At 44.5% G+C, this 22,976-nt stretch overlaps 1 protein-coding gene across 1 annotated transcript; it reads right to left on the bottom strand.

Moving 5' to 3' along the window:
- Positions 1-1,825: 1,825 nt before the first annotated feature.
- Positions 1,826-22,958, bottom strand: FOXO4 (forkhead box O4). Its single transcript, XM_014877170.2, has 3 exons — positions 22,494-22,958; positions 11,403-12,617; positions 1,826-7,086 (listed from the first exon to the last, which is right to left on the bottom strand). Exons 1-2 carry the CDS (start codon positions 22,875-22,877, stop codon positions 11,421-11,423), a joined length of 1,581 nt encoding a protein of 526 aa, XP_014732656.2. The 5' UTR covers positions 22,878-22,958; the 3' UTR covers positions 1,826-7,086; positions 11,403-11,420.
- Positions 22,959-22,976: the final 18 nt, after the last annotated feature.

Here is a 22,976-nt window from a genome sequence, read left to right as displayed (position 1 = left end):
ATCCCTGTCCTGGTGGCCCCTGCATCCTTCATGTGCTTAGGCCAAGATATTCCTCCCTATTGCTCTGTGTCTGGAAGAACTGCCAGAGTCCAGACTTCCTCACCTCTGCAGGAACCTTGCAGGATCTCCTGCACATGGGTGCTGGGACACTGTGACTGTACTGGGGATTACTGAGGGGAGGATGCAGCCACATGCTCAAAGCAGTAACCGAGTTTCTTGCAAAGCCTGTAGCACAAAGAAGTGCTTCCAGGTGAAGCCAGGACTGCTTTTGTAACAGCTGAGCCATTCCCAAGCTGCATGGTGGGAGGAATGGTGTGTCTTAGCCCACAGACAACACCAAGTCACACTGCAGCAATGGTACTGCCACAGCTCCTACAGCCCACCCATTCAAAGTCAGGCCTCTGGCTGCTGCTCTTACCACAGCTGTGAAGGGGAAATAATAGCACACGAGCTGAGACAGCTCAGGAGAAGGCAGTGTGCACTCACCATCTCCCTGTGCCCCAGCCCTCCTTCCTCACACACCAGCTCCACCACAAAGGACACATGTCGTAGGGCAGCAGCCTTCCCCGCTGTGCTTCCACACGTGGGCCCATCACTGGTGGCACACAGGTATTCATCAACCAGCAGGGACTGAAGGCAAACCAGGACTCTGGTCAGAAACCCAGCTGGGCAGTAACCCTGTTTTTGCATTGGCTTCTTATACTGCTGTTCTGCAGGCAACTACCCACAGGCAAAAATACTTACAGTGACAAGCTGGGAGAGCTACAAGGTCTCCAAGACTGGAAGAAAGGTGCAAACACGATGCATTGAACCCACAGAACACAGCAGGACTCTTGGTGACTACTGAGGACAGTGCCACACCCATCAAAAGCAACCTCAAGGCATTCAGGTCCCATTTTGTTCTCCCTGGCAATGCTTAAATGGCACAGGCCAAAGCTCAAAGAGGTGTAAGAAGTGCTAATGGATACTGGGCAAATGCACAATCCCCTGTTGTGTTGCATCCACTTTGATACAATCTTGTGTCAAAAACAGCACCCATCATTATGTGCCTGCAAGAAGCCCAAAGTACCCAAGGAACAGATGAGGGGCAGACAGTTCCCCTAAGAATCTCCTCTTAATTCCTCGTTTTTGTAAATTGGGTTAAATCTTGAAGCAGGACCCTTAAGAGCCCCTTAGAGTTATCTGGTTATTTGCACTAACTATAGTGAAGAATAAAATTCAAAAATAATATACTGAGTATCCAAGGCTTTGAATGAAAATTTTCTGGCTGTACCCATATTGTGCAATTTCAGAAATTGGTCTTTATCTGCAGCAGTGTTAGAACATCCCCAGTTTGCCCTCCATGTGTCTAACCTGGCCAGTGGAACCCATGATCTACACTCCTTCCCTTGTTTCTCTCTCATCTCCTTATCTGCCACCATTGCTGCTAACAAAAAAAGATATTAGAATGTAGCTATACAAAACAGAGTCACCTTCAGCACTCAGGTCTAGAAAGGCAAGAAAGGAAGGGGCCAAAACAACCCTAGACTAGTCCTACAGGATGTAAAACTCCCCAGGGTCAGTTTAAGGGCTTGGCATCCCATGGATCCCCATGCACTGCCAGCAAGCTGTAACAAGGGGCTCTACACACTGCAGAGCACACCAGAGACTTTGTGGGTGGTCACACCACAACCCTTCTGCCTCTGGCCAACTAAATAAAGGGCATTCCACTGGGAGGGGGGTGGGGAGCTAACAGGTGAGAATGGCAAAGGAAAGAAGACAAGGGAAAGGAAAAAGAGCTGACCCTTGCCATGAGAACAGAACAAACTGGATGAGACACAGAGCAGAGGATTACAGGTTTTTATTTTTCAAACATTCCCCCCTAGTCTAGCACATTCTACAGTCTTGCTAGCACAGATGGTAACAAAGCCAGTAATGGTTCAGAAGTTACACTGCTACAGAGAGCAAACAAAAGCAGAGGTTTATTCTCTAAAAAAAATTATTGTGAGAAATAGGTGGAAGAGTGCACAGGGGATGTGGTGGAAACTATGTCAGGTAGTGGTGCCTGCCCTGTGTGCAGCAGACATCTGTGCTAGCAATGCAGAAACCTTTCCTAGGATCGCACCAGATGAAGACTCCACTGTGCTGGAAGCACTATTTCACAGAACCATCCCCACTGCGATATGAAGGTGGCTCCTTTCAGGAGAAGTAACCTATCTTCTATGTAGCCAAACCTCTCAAGACACACTGGGGAACCCCACACCACCAGTCCCACACCACTGCCCTTCTGGAAAACAACGAAGGCTCTGTTTTCGTGTCCCAGAACATCCCCTTCTACCACACACCATAAGACTGCCTCAGCCAAAGAACCATAAATGCAACACTGTCAGCTCTTACACCTTCAGCTTCTGCTGTCTCTTCTTCCCTGCTTTACACCACAGTATTAGCAGTGATTTTGATCCCATCAGATATTGCTTTCCATCAGCTACAGACACATCAGCGTGCAGAGAAAGACAAAGGCTAGTGAAGAGAGGGGATCCCTTTCCTGAAGGTCAAGCAGGTGTGGTCATGGGTTAGCACATGCTCCAAGCTTTCACACAGACAGATCTTTCAGTCTGCAGAAGTCACGTCTAGCTTGCTTTTCCCTACGTTAATTGGAGCATGTTTTTCATTAGACAAGCAACTGAGGCAAGCCCTAAGCTATTCCCTGTTCATGCTCATGTCCCAAAGTTGATTGATTTGCTTTGTTTTTTTTAATAGTGGATCCAAACTTTCACATTTTGGTGACAGTCCAGGACATAACTCCCAAGGCACTCCTACCCATGGCACCAGACACAGGTTACTCAATCCTGGAGCAAGGCTAGCCCTGAAGCATTTGAATGTGGCTATAAATAAGCAACTAAGTGAGAAAATTAACAAATTATTATCTACATAAAAACTTTCTAGGCATTTCCTTTGGAAAAGCTGATTAGTGCTACTTGCTTCTATTATGACTCCTGTTTATTAATACACCCAGGCTCTGGAATGCTTCATTCCTCTCATCAAGATGATCTGACTGCTGTTTTTAAAGCAGCACAGGATAGGGATGACTTGTTTTTAGACACACTAGCAAGGAAAATTAAGGGCCCCCAGAAGCTTCCAATTTTCCAAGCTCTCACATGAAGCTGGAAGTACATGCTTGGAAGTAAAATATGCTTAAATTATACAGAAAGTTCAAGCAATTTGCTTAACTCAAGTGTAAATAAAAGCAGCAAGTCTGCCTTCTACTAAGCTCCATGGGCCTAGTTACCTGAATCTTTTGTGGCCCTGAGCTGCATGATATCTCCAATGCTGTGTAAGATGGCATTTGATCCTTTGAAGATGGAGAAACTTGTTACCTGAGCCCAGTGAGGACAAGGAACACAGCATAAAGTAATGCTTCATGCCAAGAGTCCCCTGCCCACTCCCCTCATGCACTTGTCCAGGAGCATCACTCCCCATGTCACTGGCCCCTTCCCTTCTCACCCCACTCACAGCTGCTCTCAAAATCCCAGCTCAATCCTTCATTAGACCAAAAACTAGCCCAAAGTATGGGGCCTGTGGTGCTAATGTAGCATGAAAAGCCACCAAGACAATATCTGGGCTCCAGCAGCAAGTAGCAAATACTTTGGGCCAGACTACAAAATATTGGACAAGTATTGAGCAACCCCCTGCCACATACAGCCTTTCTGCAAGCAGCAGTTCAGGAACTTTAGAGTCTCCTGTGTTACTATGAGCAAGTATCCCAGGCTAAAAAAGCTCAAGGTTTATGAAAATGAAGTGTCTGTAGAACTCCCAAGTTCTCTGCATCCCTGCCCTCTGTGTCCACAATACCAGCTATCCTGCTACACGTACAAAGAAGAAGGTAAGTTGCTTGCTTGAGCCTGCAACATTACATTCATGGTTTATTGAGCACTGTCTAAATTTTCTGAACAGCATTCTCAGCACTAGTGCACTCTCAAGCTTCTTCAACCACTGACAGCTCCTGCTGTGTTGAGGCACAAAGCACCTGTACAGACTGCTGCAAGGCAGAAATGTCACTGCCAGAAACCTGGTACAGCAGGACTCCAGCCAGAGGTACTCCTATCTCCAGTGCTGTCTCCAGAAGTACGGCCCAGGAATACAGGGAAAAAAATAGGTACACACTCCTTTCCCTACTCAAAGTACAGAGTCTTTTCTGAACTCACATTGTAGAGCACTAACCATGATGAGCCATGGTGTTGCACCTCCTTCAGCACGATCAGATCAAGGACATGAACCAGCTGAGATTATGTCAGATCTCCCTGGGGTGCTACCTGAGTGCTCAGGGCCAGGCTGAGAGATCAGGCCAGCTCCTCGGTGCTGTCATAGTTAAGGGACATTTGTAACACCCTGAAGACAGCACCTCTTTCCAACAGACCAACCCAGCCAGAAACAGCTCATCATGGATTTCTGGTCTGAAGCACTGGTTACTGTCTTTTCTATTGCTTTGGGTTCTGTTTTCATGGGAAGTAAGCCAGAGACTCACATTTAACACGACCACACATACTGGTGTCCTATCCTCTGATACATGGCTGTGAATCACTGGCAGCCATTCAACTTGCCCTGTACATCACTGGATCAAGTTCCCTTCAGGACCCAAGCTAACAAGGTAGCATATTATGTGCCAAATAACAAATGTCTCCAGTCTGTTCACTTTAGCTCAGAATGGCTGATTCTTGTGTATGGCACATGCCATCAGGTGTTGTGAAAGACTATCTATCCACTTGTGTAATGAACTAACTCCAGTGAGAATGTTCATGCATGCCTCAAGTGTGCAAACCCTGGGATCCCAGCTTAGGAGCTGCCTTTTTGTTTATTTGTTACAATGAGGTGTGGCCAGACATGTAGATTGTGGGTAAATCTGAAACATCACTGGGAGGTCTGCCATGAAGGCAGCCTTCAAAACAAAGGTTATCAAACTATTCAAAGGCTTTGAAGGCACAGCATGCTGCAGATAAAGACTTTTGAAGACTCCTCCTTGGAAGCAACCAGGCAATCACTCCTGTTCCAATCTCCACTCAAATGAAAATGAAAACAGAGTAGACAAGCTGGTAAAACAATGTGGCTCATTGCACTGCATGATACAAACTTCCTGAACTGAAGCCACCTTTAAAAAGGACTGGAGGGTCTTTCTGCCAGACCAAGCCTACCAGAACACCATGAAAGCACCGTGTCTCCCACAGATCCTGCCACTGCAAACACCAAAACAGTGACAGCAACGTGCCACTAATATTCTGAATTTATCTTTTGACCCTTAATTTCTGTCCTGCAAGACAAAGCAGGATCCCAGGTGGACCCCTGAAGGTAAGCCTACAAGCTTCAAGTTCCCCAGCAGTAGCAGAAGCTTCAGCAAGAAAACAAAAACCCTCAGAAACCAAAGTGAGCTACCAAATAAAACTGATCATGCCCTCCATAAGGGCTACTCAGAGTGTCAGCAGATCTAGCATGATCCAGTCCACACCATCTCCTTAGCAGACTAGGGAATCTGTCCTGTGGATCAGCTGCAGGCCAGCTACTTAGAGGATTAGCTGAGAACGAGCAGTGTTAATGATTAGCATTCCCTCCATTGTGCTCTTCGCTTGGCAGGAATGCCCAGCCTGAGCAGCTGTGGCTGAATGCCTTGCCAGGCACCTTCCCACCTCCTCTTCTGGGGAGAGCAGCCATTCCCCGGTTACCCTGCGGTGTCCTTCCCACTTTTCCAACAACATTTTCAGCTTCTTGGCCCAAAATCCCTTAGGCCTGCCCCCTCCCATACTGTAGTGTTATCTGGTATGAAGGGGACAGATGCAGCAAATGTGTTTTGTTTCTCTTTATCCAATAATCTCGTTTTTCAATTAAAATATATAATATATATTTAAAAAGGTTTAGAAAAGCTTCTATGTAATTTGCACCTACTTTTACATATAGATTACAATAATGTACAACTCTTCCCCACAGTGGTTTGAAACCACGGGGACCTGCCAGTTCCTTCCCCTCAATCATATACATCAAACATCAAATGTGTTTATTCCTAATAGAGCTCTGAAAAAAGAGTCTGTCACTGTTGCCTTCTCAGACAGAGAGATGCGTAATAGGGACACACATTACATTGGCTTCATATTCACTGTAGAAAGTTCCCAGATTAGTAAAAAAATATTTCATCTATAGAAAATGCCCTTCTGAAAAGCAACCAGGGCTCTATTAAGGCCACACTCAGGCTTTCCATTTTGCTGCTGTAGCAAGACACATCAAAAACAAACCCAGAACAATGTTTTTATGTCCCAGAAAGCAGCTACTAGCACCTGTGCTTATTTTAGAGCAGCCTGGTGTATCAGGAAAGTGCTGAGAACAGCACAGGGACTTCTCAAAACATGCTTCTGATTCAATGGGGCTCAGTTGGCACAGTGAAAAACTCAGTGTCCTCCTGTTCCACCCAGGGGTACAACGGGAAGCCTTATATACCACGACAACCACCCTTCCCTGTAGAATGATGATGGATGCTGCAGTGATGGGCACACTGAAACCAAGCCCTGAAACAGCACACCCTTCTCCCACAGGGCTTCTACCAACAAGCTCCCACCAATTCCTCTGCAAGTCTGTGGGATACCAAGTGCACATCTGGTGGCTTGATCAGAAAGCCCAGCTACTTTGCCCCATGAGGCAAGCCAAGCGAGAGCAGAGCCAGCCCTCCTCCAGTCTGAGGCACTGGGAGACTTTCTGCCGTAGCAGAGAGAGGACAGCCAGTGAGAGTTTCCTCCAGCAAACCCAACTCATCACACATGAAAACACTATTGCCTGGCACAGAGTCTTCTGGCCGAGGTTTTTACTGGGGCTCATCTTTGGACAGGGGTTTCTCCAGATGGTCCAAGGCAGGGTCAGGTTTGTAGGAAGAGCCATGGCACATAACAGGATTACTATTTTTAAACTCTTCCTGTTGCAGCCAGATGCAGGTTGCCCCTTCTTCCCAGATGGGCAGCCCCTTCTGCCCAAGGCATGATGTGCAGGGAAACTGAATCCAACATGCTTCATTCTCTTCTCTGCTGGGGTGGGAAGTGAAGTCAGAACCCAATGTTCGAAACCTGAAGGACACTAGAAGAAAAACAAAGAAAAGTAAGAGTGACTGGTTAGAGCTCCACTTCAGCGGGAATCCTGGATGCATAGATAAGGAGTTAATTACTACCAATCTGCCCCTACAGAACAAACAGACCACAAAAGACCTTGATCAACAGAGAGTCAAGTGGAGGATGCAACTGCTCAGCTCCAAGCTTCAAAGTATGACTGAGACCGAAAAGACAGAAAGGTCAACAGTAAGTATTCCTCCTGCAAGCGGACAGCACCAACAAGGCTCTGCAAGATAAGTTTAAACAAGGTCTTGGCTAACACCAAAAGCATTGCAGGAGAGCAGCAAGGAAGACAAAAATTATTCTTCACCTTAAACAACCACAAGTATCAATTGGTAGGGAAAAGACTGAAAAAGAGCCCTTTAAAGATCACACACAAACTGTTTACGAAATCTTGAAGAAATCTTAAAGAAATCCTGTCTCTACCTTCCAAATAATTAAACCTTTTTAGATACCTCAATCCCCCAAAAGTCTGAAGATCTCTTCTCAGGTCTTCTACCTCACCTCAATAAAGCCGTCACAACTCATTCAAACAAACCTTGGAACAAGTCTAAGCAGACTTAGGACACTGACATAAAACCACTACTGTAGCTATATGATCCACTTTGAAAGGCAAAACAGCAAGATAAATGTAGGGCATCTCATCAGCTGCATTCAGTAACCGTGAGCATGCAATAAAACTGTGAAAACAAAAAAACAAAAAAAAACAAACAAAAAAACCCCAAACAAACAGACAAAAAAACCCCAAAAAAACCCCTCCCAAAACTACAAGAGGGAATCAGCCTTGAACAAGAAAAGATAGTAAGATAAGAGAAGCCAGAGCAAAGGGCTGCTTTGGGAAATTTCAAGTTTATGAGGACTTTATTTATTTACGTTCTTGTCGGACAAAAATCCAATGTTTGGAGCAAAGGGAATTCGATAGAGCAAGAAAAGCATGAATCCAGACCAAACTGGGCAAGAGATAAAGAGTTCTCCAGGCTCTGAAACTATAGGGAGTCTAATTGAACAACTAACAATAATAAACTAACATCCACCCAAAGAGCAGATGGATTTTACACTCACCAATGAGACCAAAACTATAGCACTTTACGAAAAAAAGCAATTCTATTTCTACACTATCTTCCTCTGTGGCTAATAGCTCAGTTTGTGGGTGCTGCATCACTGCTGGGCAGAGACAAAGTTTAAACATTTAATCTCTAATATCCATGCAAAGAAACACAGGCAGGGTTCAAAGAGACTCCTGGTGAAGCTGTGGACAAGCTCTTTGGCATTTAACTTGCAAGAAGAGGATAAAATCATGGAAGCTTTGAGCACCAAGGGTAACACCAACTAGCTCATATCTTCCTAAGTGCTGCAGATAAGACTAAGTACTCTTTCCTAAAGATATCCTCTTGTCTACAAAGAGAAATATTTCCCCAGTTCACTTTCATTCTGGCTGCTCAAATCAGAACGTGATCACTGTGATTAACTGATATAGAGTTTATGCTCAGCATTATACCCAAAACTGACCCGGAAGGCCATGAGTTAAGTCCACAGGAACTACTCAGAACAACTTTATGTTAGTGATCACTTAAGAATAGCTTTTGGCAATGTGAATTCAACACAGAGAAAAATAAAGTAATAGAAAGACTATGAAAGGAAAAATGCCTGCCACACCAGGGCAATATACAGCTTTCCCTGAACAGTAATTTCCAAACAGGGATCCTAGGAACTCACTGCAGTAAGGGAGAACTGACACAGTCTTGACCTCCTCACAGACACTGATGTCTGCAGCTCACTTGGTTTTGTAACTCGCTAATTTGAGAAAACATTCTGTCTTCTTTTCCCAGGAACACTCCTATTTCTCTCCAAATGTGCCCTGCTCCCCCCTTTGCTAGAAACCTGATCTTCTATCTGGGCATCCTTTTGCACAATACTTGTTCTCCTTTGTGGAAAAGGCTCCCCCTCATCCCATTCCATGGACTCCAGCATACAGGCAAAACAGAAAAGCTTTGCAAAACCCAGAAAAGGCAAACATAATCTAAGAGCACAATAAAAGGCTTGGAAGCAAAGCACACTGACAGGGTGTGGCCTCTCCTCCTGGGGCAGCAGCGCTGTGACCAGAACATCGAGAGACACGTGGGAGCTACGCTTTCTGCTCAAATACAATAGTGGTTAAGAACTTGTTCCAGATCTCACTCCTTCATGCCCAGCACATTTCCCGGAAAATATCAGCTCAACTTCAGATGTGGAACAAAGAAAATCCAGGGGTTTTAACATCCATAGCTCCTCTGTTTTGATTAAGCAATTCACACAGAATATAGTATGGAACAAGAACATAACCGTGCTTTTAAGAGCTCCTGTTCTCTCTCTTAAGCATTTGATTATATCCATATCTACAACAGTACTAGACCCTACCTTTGATAAATAATTCCTCAGCTTCTCTGCTTTACACTCTTAAAAAATAATCTATACCTGGTATGCTATAAAAAGAGGTCTTGTCTACCCGGCCCAGGAGCAGAGGGCACCTTGCATATGTTTTGAAAACACTTCTGTGAAAAATATTTCATCCCTGAAAAGTCCACAAATATAATGGCCTGCCCTAGCATGGCATAAAAACAAAAAAGCAAACCCTAACAAACAAACAAAACCCATAACACAAAAGCTCAGAACAATATCCAGTGGAAACACTGCTCAAACAGCCACAACCACTGTCACTAACTTGCAAACAGTCCTAACACAGGACACCATAGTCTTGTCAACCAAATTTGTCTTTGAAATCAAAACTGAGTTCCTGTATTTCACCTAAAGATAAGACATTCAATTTAAGACAGTAATTCAGCAAATGCACAGTTAACACACATCACTATAAAAAGCCCCATAAGGAAACAGAAAAGTTTGACTGATACTCCTCTCCCTACAATAAAGAGATCTGTTAGGTACAAACAGAAGAACATTACCAAGAAATAACACTGTAAGCAGTGGGATGTGACTCAGAATAAGACGGAGTTAAATAGTGTTAAAAACCTCAATATATATGGTGCATCAATATGTTCACACAGTTTAAGTAACACCAGCTCAAAGGACAGCATTTTAGTCTGTCTAGACCCAAGACACTTGTAGAGAATGGCTGCACTGACAGAGGTCACCTGGTCCAAACCACCTCCAAGATACTCAGGTGCCTAGGAAAGAGTATTCAGCTCAAGTAGATGATAATTTCTGTTTCCATGATTTTGAAGCTCAAGGACTTCCCACTACTGAAGCAGCACCTGCAGCTTGCTATTACTTCTGCCTGCTCAGCTGGACAGTATTAGCAGTTGAATTTGCAACACTGACAAGCACCATATCTGCCTTCTAAAAAGGAAATGTTCTTGGCAAGGCTTCCACTTTCCAACCAATAACCAGCCTCTGCTCCTGTTTGTCCACTTTCCACCAGTAATTGAGTTCCAAGTGTGAAGCAGAGCTTCAGCTGCAGTGCCCTAATTCTTCTACTGCCTCTGGTTTAATTGTTTCAAATCAGGGTGTCACAGCCTCAAAAAATAAGACATTTTAAAGTCTTGTTGTCATATACACTATTTGCCAAATTGAATCTATTTGTACAAATATGACAAATTGCTGAAGAGGCAGCTTTGCTGTGCATGGGATAGCACTAAAACATCCTTTTTCTTCCACCTTCATCCACACTACAGACTCCTGTTTCCTAGTCTAATAATGGGAAGCAATTCAGTAGTTAATGCTGGTGAGTCAGTTTACCTGACTTTAGAGACATTATCCCAGGTAAAGTTAGGGCAGAAAGTGTGATAAAAGTGACTGTGACACAGTACACACAGACCAAAGCAGACAGTCATGACACAGACATGCTTTGCTACTACACATACTAGAGAATTCTGCAGGGATAATAATAACCTGGATAAAAACACAGTATGTGCTTGGCTCAGTTCAACCATTCTGTACATATTGGTGGATGTCTTCATACATGGAATCAGCACATGCTCTCATGTGAACTGTAGAGCTGTAGACACTGCCTGATGTCCTGTGATGGAGTCATCTTGGGTGACAGGAGACAACAGGAGTTTCATTCATGTTGCTCTTCTATTTCATAAAGGAGCTGACTACCTGGTAAGTCAAATCTACCTACCTTTAAACAGCTTTTTCTTCTCTGAAAAAGGATCATGACTCTTCCAAAAGCTTTTTACTATGCTTTCAAAGAGGTTTCTTTAACTGCTGCAGAGTTGGGCACAGGAACCATCCTAGACAGGGCTGTTTCCATAACTGAGCTGTAGCATTTTATACAACTACACCTACCTTTTTGTGCTCCCGAAGTTAACTTGGTACCCAGGTATGGTTGGAGGCCTGTGAGGTGCTGGGATAGCTGGGAGTAGGCAGAATAGGTTCAAAATTAAAGTCCAGTCCTCCATCCATGAGTTCACTGTTGATTATGTAATCCATATCACATTCAAGGTTCTCCATGTACATGTCAATATCCAGGTCAGTGGGCAGCCTGTCCTGGTTCAAACCCAAGGGAGCAGGGCTGGCAGATGAAAGGAGCACTGGACTACCCAGCTGGACTGACTGGGCAGTTGTTGCAGAAACTGGAGCCTTCAAACTGGTGCTGCTGGCAGTGTTTTGAGGAGATGTCACTATGGGTAGCGCTGATGGCAAAACACTGGCACCAACTGGTTCTGCCTGCTGCTCTGCAGGCTTTCCTCGTGGATTGCCTGAGCTCATTTTACTCTGGGCAGTTTGTCCACCCAGAAGCAAAAGAGTTCGGCTGCTCATCCTGTTACCAGTCTGTGGGAGAACTGGATCCACCTGAGTCATCATGACATCCCTTGGAGGCGGAGAGCTGGGTGTCAGAAGAGCTTCCAAGGTCTGAGGGGCAGAGAAATGGCTGACAGAACTTTGCAGTGAAATATCAACAGGGTTAAACAGAGAGTTGCCAAAAGTCTGACCAGCTGAAAAGCTGGAATCTCTCTGGATCTGACCACTTGAGGCAGACTGCTGGGCAGACAGCACAGATGAGCTGGGAGACATCAGATTTAATCCATCGATGAGCTCAAGCTCCTCAGTTACAGTTGGTGGAACATTGCTGGATGCACTGGAGTACACGAGAGAAGGAAGCAGCTCTTCTTCATGGAGGTCATCCTGCTCTGTCAGGATAGGAGAAAGCCTGGCACTAATGGTGCTTGCATTGGAACTGGTTCGAGGCCGGAAGGTGTTCCACACATCAGAGTCCTCATTGCTTCTTGAGGATGGGCTTCCAGGCCACTTAGGAAATTGGGAACCAGGACTGTCAGCAGAGGATTCTGGTGCAGACTGGAGAGGAGGCTTCTTCCTGGATGCTTTACCTCTGACTTTTGCAAGTTTGCTGCTGTTGTCCATCGAGGCAGCTCTTCTCCTTGGTGCTTTTCCACTTTTGCCACCCTCAGGATTGAGCATCCACCAAGAGCTCTTCCCTGTGGCTTCATTATGGACTTTAATAAACTTGCTGTGCAGGGAGAGGTTATGTCGAATAGAATTCTGAAAAAAAAGAAACAAAACCCACAAAATGTGAGGACCTGACAGTTGACACACCTCCCAACTAGAAACCTCACAAGCTTAAACACATTCAGACAGTATCCAGAGAAGAAGTTGTAACAAAAAGCTATCCATAAAAACCTGCTATTTCTGTCTGAACATGCTTTGCAGCATTAGCAAGTAGTGCCATATTTCACTGCAATATAAAGGCTGAAGCTACCATGACAACTAGCAGCTTTCAGCTAGCCAAATGCTAACACAAAAGAACTTTAAAGACCATACAGAATCTGCAAAATATTAGGCATATCATACAGTAAGTAAACAAGTTCTCAAATACAACCTGCAATTTCAACATGAGCCTACCTGAATTTGAGCTATCGCTGTTCCTATCCTTTTGTCAACCTCTCTAACCAGCATAAGCCTGGCTAATTTTTTAAATGTTTATATGGCCAGTTTTCAGTCAGATTCAAGCAGAGCAAAACAGTGAATCCAACGGACTGGGTGAAGAGAAATGGCAAAATGCTTTTATTCAGTGCACCCATTAACATCTCCACCCCAAAACTGGAGAAATTAGAAAGAAACTTTAAGGAGGGAGACTGCCAGGCTCCCTCTGCATGGAGGCTGTGTGATTTCCTTGGTGCATGTTTCTGACAGGATAAGATGCTCAGTGGATACTGCACTCCCACACAGTACATGCCAGTTTTAGCCTCTCCCATCTTTCTGCTGGGTAAGACACACATTCTTTGCCTCTCCCAGTTGCCTCTTTTTAGCTTAGCTTTGCTGAGAACTGCAAACTAACATGTCCGTACACCATCATCAAACTCAATTTTCATCCTGCAACTGATAAACACCCCAGTATTTTAAAATCAGGAAGCACCAATCTCATTGTTTGAGCAGATTCTAAATAAACTCCCCTTGAGACCTATGCATTACTTGATAGCTGCACTTAATTTTTTCAGATGGCCAAATTACAGATCATTAAAAAATGCTGCACTGGAAACACAATAGGGGTCCAAGCACAACATCTTTTTCATCTAAACTGAAAGTCACATAACAACCTTCAGCTTTCATGCATACACTCTTAATTCTGAACAAATTAGCTGAGCTTTTATCATTTTTTCCACCAACTCTCAACACAGTTCTTTCCTGTCTGCTGCTTTCCCTCTCCCCACCCTTTTCCTCCCGGGAAAGTCCTCTCTATGCTAATTTTGGCCAACTCACCAAAAGTACTATCCTAGAAAAAAGTAGACTCAGATAGATAAACAATACAGGCAAAGTGGAAAGTTTTCATGGAGATTAAAGAGATCTGAGAATCATCCTGGCTTAGGCTTCATTTTAACCTTTGGCTGTTGAGGATTTGAGAAGACTGGCTGCTTGCTCCAACTGGTATCAAAGAATACACATGTTCTTAATTGGAGAGTGACTGCACAGCCAGAGCTTGATGGAACATGTGTCAGTCAATGCTCTTACACAGTTTTATTATTTGTGCTGCTCACAGTAATAACTGTACAACAGTCCTCCCTGGCATCTTCTCTAAATAAAACTTTCCTTTCCTTCAAGTGTTGAAACAAGTAATTCAGATTGGTGCACTGTCTCCTGCAAGGCTGCTGCTTTCATTTCCAAAGAATCCCACCCCTTTTCCCAAGTAAATGTGCATAACTTTGAATGCAGACTGCTGCAGCAATAACAACCACTAAGTTATCACTAATTCTTCATTTATTCTCCTGAAAGTAGCCTGTGAACTCATGATGGCATCTTGGGCATCATAAGAGACAATTTATGTAACAAATTTTTAGCTGAAAAGCAGCTTGAAATAAGACATCTTGGAATAAGAATAGGATTTACATGAACACAATGAAGCCTGGTATCTTTTATGAAACAGTCTCAAAGTTATTTTACATGTTACTGCAGAACTGACATAAGCTATAGAAACAGATAATTGCTGTACCACTCCTTCCTTTCTCATCTTCAAACTCTCATCCTTCTGTAACACAAACATCTGTGACCCTATAAGCCAGTTCAGAGAGCAAACCAAACTGAAGAGCAGCCTTATCCTTCCTTGGAAACTACTTTTCCTGCCTCTTTTATCTCTGTTTTTTAAACTACCTCACCGTGGGGGTCAAGCACTGAAAACTAAAGAAGAGAACAGAATGTGTAGTTGGAAGCAGAAGAAAAAAAACTGAATATTTCTTTCAACAAGATTAACTGTTATCTGAACTGCAATGCCTCAGTTATCACTTTTGCACCTCTCCTGCAGACTGTGGGAGGACTGCACCACATTGCCCTGAGCCCTAAGTCACCTGCAGGACCCAGCTTGCCTGCAAGGCTGCAGACTCAAGCCCAGACAGTGTGTCCCAAATTCCAACTGAATCCATGCACCCACCAGCCTGGGTGCAGCAGGACAGCACCAGAATGCACCTGCTAGAGTGATTCAATACACCTAACACATGGAGGGAACCCTCAAATCTCAGGGAGAAAGCCAGGTACAGAATTATCCTAAAATAATTACATAACTGCAAGTCAGACCTGACAGAAGAGGAAATGACAGAGTTCAGTCACCCAGGCAACTCTGACATATTTCCTTTCTCGATGTTAAGCAATCCACACCAGAAACAGACAGATGAAATTAACTTTTTAGATGTTCAACTTTAGCAGTGTGGGAGGCTCCCAGTTGGCCTAAGCATCTGCAAAACACACAAGGTGTTGACTCTGCAACTCTTTGATCATAAAGAAGCATGGCCTGAAGGAAGAGGTGCAGGTAGGAATCATTCAAATCCTTAGGAACATCTTCAGCCACTAGATAGGGGAGGTTATTGCTATTTATTTAGGTATTGCTATTTATTTAGGTATCTTATAGTGGTATTTATGGCTGCATGTTAAGCATTGCCATCAAAAAAATGCCAGCCTGTGTCTCTAAATCCATCACAGATCAAAGATGTTTTCTGCAAACCACATTCAGACAAAACCAGTCTGAAATTAAGGAAAGATTGTATGCAAAAAAATCAAGTTTGGCTAGAGACATTTATTGTATATTGAAGGGTGGACCATTCCCCTGGTCATAACCACTGTGTCTTCAAACTAGGATATATGGACTAGCCACAGAAGTGTGGCTAGCAGCTTATGCAAACAATTCCCTAAATCTTAGTTACCAGAACATTAATTCTCCTTCTTTGATAAAATCTCCTAGCCACAGTTAAAGGAGAGCAACATTTCTCACCATCAAATCAGGCCTGCTCCTACACCAACATTAATGCTGCTGTGGATCCTGCCCAGCACCAAACAGTGCTTTGGTCTCACATCAGGGAATTAGCCACAGGAGCTGGTAGCACAACCAAACTATTCTCCTGCCCAGTCAGCCTCATGGGCAACTGCCACAGATAGCACGGAAAATGCTCAGGTGAAGTGAATACAGAAGACTGAAGGCCACTGAGAACCTTTCCAGGGGACTATACAGCTTTGTAGGTACAGCTGAGGTTCCCTACGATAAAACTGAAGTTTACAGGAGCAGAAGGAGGCTTCAGCCATGTAGCAATGGTGCATGGGCTGTGCTAGCAGAGCACTCAGGGCCAAGCACAAGCTATGCTTAGAAAGACAAGACACAGCAGCTACGCTTCCAGGAGACACAGTAGCTCCCTTCCTTTTCTGGCCATTTTCCCAGGAAACATCAAGTTTAAACTACAAACCACAGAGGGTCAGATTTCTTAACAAAAAGACTCTCTAAAGGATGAGTGACCGAAAAAAAACAAACTTAAAAATCTATGCAATCACTGCAGCTGCCTATAATACACTCTCACTGCCTTGGAGGCATACAAAGAACTTGGTCTCATCCCAGTGCAAGCCCATGTTCCACGTGTTCCACTGCCAGGCCTATAATTGTGAAGAATTATCATTTGCCATGGCATTCCTGGGAGGCTGCAAGGGGAGAACACTCTGCCTGCTGTATTTGTCAGTGCCTGTCTCAGTCACTTGGCTACAAAGGCTTCAGGAAAAATTCTTCCTTGTAGAGATTTTGCACCAGCAAGTAAACAACTGCTCCAGAACCAGGGAGTTGAAACACTTCCCCAGCAATCCCCTTCCAGAAGACACACATGAGCACAGACGTCAAGATCAGCAGACAAGGATCTCTATCTCAGGAAGAACATTTTCCTTTCTGTAATCTTTCAGCAGGAGGCCAGAAGAAGATCATAGCTCTCTAAAAAGCAAAGACTGAGGTGATTTACAAGACAGGCAGGCACACACAACAAAAGCTGTTCAGGATTAGATAGAACAGAAGAAACTTGTTGGAACAAGTAACACCAGCAGCCCAGGAGCAGCTTTCTCTGAGGACTGCCTGGAAAACTGAGCTGTGTAGCAATGAATTCAGCAAAGCAGCTTTCCAGAAAAAACTGGCAAGGAGCAGGGAAGAGTAACAGCAAAATCTTCAAGTAATTTGACTGGCATTGTATGAAGATTAATCTTCACTGAGCTTTTCCTGACTTTTGAGGGGAACAACCATGGTCAACAAGGCTTAAAAGAAAAAAAAATTCTCATATTTCATACTTCTTCAAGGCATTACATGAATGGTCTATTAGTGCCACTTTAAGAAGGGCTAAGTGTATGTTGCTATACTGTGATGGTTGGCCCTCTTCACATCTGAGTACTCCTCAGTTTTCTTCAAACTAGAATACAGGACACCTGGTGACCCCACACTTGCACTACTGTCCTACTTCTCTGCACTGCCACCAGTCTCATTTTCCATACCCAGCACTCCACCATACATTCTCCCATCTATAACATCCTGCCATGCCCAGCTGCCCTCCTCCCACCTCACCTACACCAGACTACATGCTGTGGCCAGACCATTTAAGAACTAATGGAATTAAAAGGTAAAAATACTCTGTTAAGAGAAAGATGATGGACAACATCCACCTGTGTACAGCAGGTTTCCATGCTGGACTCCTCAGTATGACATCTGAACAACCCTCATTTACCACCTGTTCTTTATTTCCCCCCTGCTTTAAGGAAACATAGCTAGGCTGTCAGCAGCCAGGACTAAGCACATCACTAATATCACATGAATGCATTTGGGCCACATGAGGTAGAGTCCAGCAGTTTCTACCCACCCTCAGCTACACTGGATTCAAATAGCCAGACCCTCCCTCCCCTTTGCAAGGCAGAAACTTCCAAGAAATCAAAATAAACCAAAACTAACAGAGAACAGTACATACAACACCATTAAAGAGTAGGTGGACTTAAATAAAGTACCAGCGATGACAGCAATGACATTGCTATTCCAACTCACATACTTCTTCACTTTTTGTGTCAGAAGATCTAATGGGGAGTTGTATCCTGTCAGGCTCATGATCTTAGGAATAAACACCACAGGCTTTCTCAACGCAGTCATAGAAAGCAGCCCTTCTTCACAGGCTGAGGTCAGTAGCTCTGTTTAGCAGAGACACCCCCAGACTCCACACTGTGCCTCACCTATGCATAAACCTGCACCAGGCTGAAGGCTGGGCAGAATTACACTTTGCTCAGAGCCAATATGCTAAGCTGAAATTTTATGTTTCCTTTTGGTTTATGGCATCCATTCAGTTTTGGTTCAGTGAGGAAACACAGGGAAATATTCTGAATGTCTTCTCTAACTACTGCAGCCTTCCAGTACCTAAATGGAACCTACAAGGAATCAGGAGAGGAAGTGTTTACAAGGGCATAAAGTGATAGGACCAAGGGGAATGGCTTCAAACTGGGAGTAAGTTTAGATTGGATATTAAGAAATTCTTCCCTGTGAGGGTGGTGAGGCCCTGGCACAGGCTGCCCCAGAAAAGCTGTGGCTGCCCCATCCCTGGAAGTGTTCAAGGCCAGGTTGGATGTAGCTTGAAGCAAACATGATCTATTAGAAGGCATCCCTGCCCACAGCAGGGACATAGAATGAGATGATCTTTAAGGTCTCTTCCAAACCATTCTGTAATCCTCTATCTTGAAATTATCATTACCAAAAGTCAAAGTAAACCCAGCACTGCCACCAGATGTTCACATTCAAGTAAAGCGTTTCTTAGTGAAATTAAAGAAAGTTCTGATAATGATATGGCCCCTTATCGGTTCAAGTTAAGAACCTAAGGTTTTGACAAATCTGAGGAAAAAAAAACAACAAAAAAACAGAAAAAAACCCAACTCTGAAAGGATACAGGGACATACTAGCAGCTCTAAAGAAAGAGCGAATGTGCCTATTTTAGGAACTTATCATTGCTTATTTGCAGATCTGATTCAAGAAAAAAACAAAAAAGTTGTCTGACTGATAGTCAGCACACCAATAAATAATGAACTTTTCAACTTTACCAAAACTAGTGCTCACATGATTTTGTATCTACTGAACTGGAATTTACTTGCAAGACATAAAGACAGCCTGGCACAATCTACCAGCCACAGCACAGCAGAAATAGTGCAGAAGATGGACAGGCTTGCTTTTGTCTCCTGGCCTCTTCTCTCTCATGGAAGAGCTTCAGAGGGCCACAGGATGAGCAGCTGCTCCAACCTGAGGGAGCTCTGCACATGCTCTGCCAGGAGATCAGATATCCAGAGCTCTGGGAGAGGCTGGGGACCATCAGAGCCAGCACTGAGGCACTGAAAGCCAGTGAAGAGACTATGATTGAGCCCTCAGCCAGGTCTCCTGATCCATCTGGTCAACATTTAATATCAGCTACATGCAATATGCACATAACACAAGGCTGGAATGGAAGGCTTTTCAGGAAAAGGCTGCCTACTCTAACAAAGATTAAGAACTAGACATCTGTTTTAGATAAACAGAGCACTTGGTAATTTAAATTCATAATACAGCCGCTTGAGCTGTTGCATATATATATATAGACATACACATATACATAGACATATATGTGAATGAACATACATATATCCATGCACACATTTGAAATAAATACGGAGCACCAGGATGCAGAGGGTGTGACATCAGTTTCCCATAATTAGCGTAACAGTGCAGAATCATTCACACCCAAGGAAGGATTATGAAGCTCCACAACACACCCTGCAAGGACACTTCTGCCTTGCAGGCTGGTTAATTCTTCACTTCAGTTGAATTGCTGCAGGGAAAGAACAGACTGCACACACAGCAAATCTGTCCTTTACAAGGTGCTTGAAGCACTTCAAGAACAGCAAACATCATCTTCCTCGAAAACATATATTCTTCCGGAATTCATGGAGGTTACACCCTGGCAGTCTGTAACAGCTGCACTTCCCCCAATTGTATAGTGGAGTAGGACAGCTCTAAATTAATTACAAAACAACGAGTTTATGGGGTTTATATTAACTAAAGTAGATTAAGAATTTTTAAAGACATTGGCTTTAATTACTTATTCAAAATTTTCTATTAAACAGCACTACATACAAATAAAATGCATTATCAGTTTGGCTCTGTCCAAATGAGACAGAAATGCCAGAACTCTAGAGCTGTACCACCATCTTAACAGGCATCAAAATGTTACATCTACCTTTAACAGTAGCTTCACATTTATTTCCTTTATGCAAATCATTCATCTCAAAATCGAGAACTTGCTAAAGCTAAGACAACTCAATAAGTTTTTGTTTTCTTTACAGATTAATGAACTCCCAAAACATACAAACAGAGCTTCACAGCTCAAAAATAACAAGGAAGAATAAAACAAAAAAAACAGACATTCCTCAAGTGAAGACATGTCTTCTGTTTACCCAGTTTGTCTTAAATATGCACCTATTCATTTTAATCTAAGTACACAAAAGTCAAATTGAACTGACTTGACTAACTCCCCATCTGTAAACATGTACATGTCTGACCTCCCTTCACTTAAGGCATCTGAATGCAAACAGATGAAGGTCAGTAAAACAAACAAAACCTATTTCAAATCCATGTAACTGTGAGTTAACAGAAAAAAAGACTAGAAGTAAGTTCCATGGTCACACGTCCTGCCAAGCTCTGCCAACAGGATTTTGTGAGTGAGCAGGAAAGAAAATGTATTGTATTTCTATCATGGTTTTCTGTTTGCTAGTCAAAAGCAAGAGCTTTAACTGCCCTAATCATAAGACAGGCTCATTCTCACCACAGTTGTTGTTCTGCCCGCCCTCATCTTTCTTGGAAAAAAAATTCTTTTTCTTCTCCCTCTAAAGCCAGAATTACTCTGTTCCCAGGCTGAAAAAACACACTAAAAAGTCAATCACAGAAAAGCTACTACAGCATCTAGGCAGGAATCTCACTCTCGTGTATTTACAAGTTTGCACAGTGAACTTCTGGAATATAAATCTACCTGTACATGCCTGAAAAGTGACACATTATTAAAACACAGAGTAAAACCAAAGACTGATGGTGCCATTACACATGAATGGATATAACAAAAGAACAGCCATACTGAGTCAAGCCAGAAGTGTACTTATTCCAGCAGGACATTTTCACCTTCATCACTGTATCTGGGGAACATTTCAGAAGCCACATTGAACTTTAATGTCAGGCACTACTACCAAACAGATATTCAGACACACTCCTGACAAGAAAATTCTTGACAAAACCAGTTCTATTAAATTAACAGAATTTAGAATGAAGGAGCATGAAGGAACAGCAGGAGCAGGAGAGTAGCCCTAGCCTGAGGAAACAAGAACTATCTTCCAGTAAGAACACCAAAACCCAAGCACAGTCCCAAATGCAGCATTCAACCAACACACAGGAGTAACAGAAAATAATCCATACTAGTTAAAGTAGATGCACTCTCTAGGAACTGTCAGTGAGTGATGAATATGAAAGGTGAAAAGTTTTGTATTGACATATACCAGCCCAAGCTGTGACAGCTGCATCCCTCTCACCATGTTTCTACCCTCTTGAGCAAATATTTGCACTCGCACTACCACGTGGTGTGCCACTTCAGAGAGCTGAGCCAGCTGAAAGCCAATTTATCAGAAACAGACGTTTATTTATTCATTTATTATCTGAAATTAACTCTCTGTCCTCACCTACTGCTCAGTCAGGACAAGCAGACGAACACGTGGCTAGAGTGACGGAAGCCCAAAGCCCCAAACCACGCTGGCTGAACCTCCTGCAGAACTGCAGCATGGATGAACTGCTAATAAATACTGCAAACAAGAGTGTAATTCCAGTCTGTAGTGGGAGCAATATATCACAGTCTTTAGAGTCCAGTCTCCATGGCATCCACTCTGATACATCAGGACAGGCTGAGGGGCTATTTCGCAAGCCAGCTCTCACATTTCCCTTTCTATTTGCTGGAGTTCTTTAGACTAAAGATAAGGGAGGTCGCTACAGGAAGAGGACTAAAACAGTCTGGAGCTCTTTTAACACAGCTCTACACATGCCTACTTCCAGAATGAGAGAAGACATTGCTTTCCCTTTTCCAAACTCCAGCAGAGGCCCCCACCACGGTCCTGGAAACAGGACTTTTTTCAAGGGACCTTCCTGAAAGCCAAGCACGCCTGCTATGACAGTTATTTATACTGAGCTTTTAGCGCAGTCACGTGACAAAGAACTACGGCCTTGTGATTAAAAACTCTTAAACTGAGGCTTTACCTACACAGAAACTTGGACATAGTCTCTTAAATTACTCTCCCTTGTCTCCTGGAAAAGTTTCTAAACGCAGAGAGCTCAAGGAGCAGCTTCGCAGGGCCATGCGATAACCGTCCCCAGCAGCTGCTCCAGCTGCACACAGCCGAAGCTTGGGCTGCGTCTGAGAAGACCCCGGAGCTTTCAGCATAGCTAAAGCCCAGGCTCCAAAGGGCATTGACGCCCTGACCGCAGACAAGCAACAGGTGAGCACGGAGCAGGCAGCGGGGCGGGCCGGGGAACCGCGGAGGCGCCTCCGCAGCCGCTCCTCGCCTGGCCTGTCCCTCCCGCCACGGCCTGTCACGCACCTTCCAGCCAGCAGAGCTGTTGCTATCACCCTTGTCCTTGAAGTAGGGGACGGAGCGCACCATCCACTCGTAGATCTGCGCCAGCGTGAGCCGCTTCTCGGGGGCGCTCTCGATAGCCTGGCTGATGAGCTCGGCGTAGGACTGGTTGCCCCAGGCATTGCGCCGGGAGCCGCCCTTCCGCGCCGCCGCGCCGCCCGCCCGCGCCCCCTCGACCCGGCCGGGCCCTGCCGCCGCGCCGCCTGCGCCCTCCTCCGCCGCGCCAGCCGCGCCGCCCGTCTCCGCCTCGGGCCGCGGCAACGGCCAGGTGCAGGAGCGGGGGCGGCTCTGCGGCTCAAAGTCAGGGTCAATATCCGGCGACGCCGCAGCCCCAGCCGGCTCCGCCATGGGCGCCGCCTCAGCCCCGCCGGGAGTGCCGGGCCCGCCACCCCTTTGTGCGCCTCGGGCCCGCCGCCGCGCCGCTCTGTTTACCAGGGAGCAGCGCCG

This window comes from Sturnus vulgaris, chromosome 14 (genome assembly GCF_052056855.1).
Source record: "Sturnus vulgaris isolate bStuVul1 chromosome 14, bStuVul1.hap1, whole genome shotgun sequence".
NCBI lineage: Eukaryota > Metazoa > Chordata > Aves > Passeriformes > Sturnidae > Sturnus > Sturnus vulgaris.
This window is presented reverse-complemented; position numbering and strand designations above follow the sequence as displayed.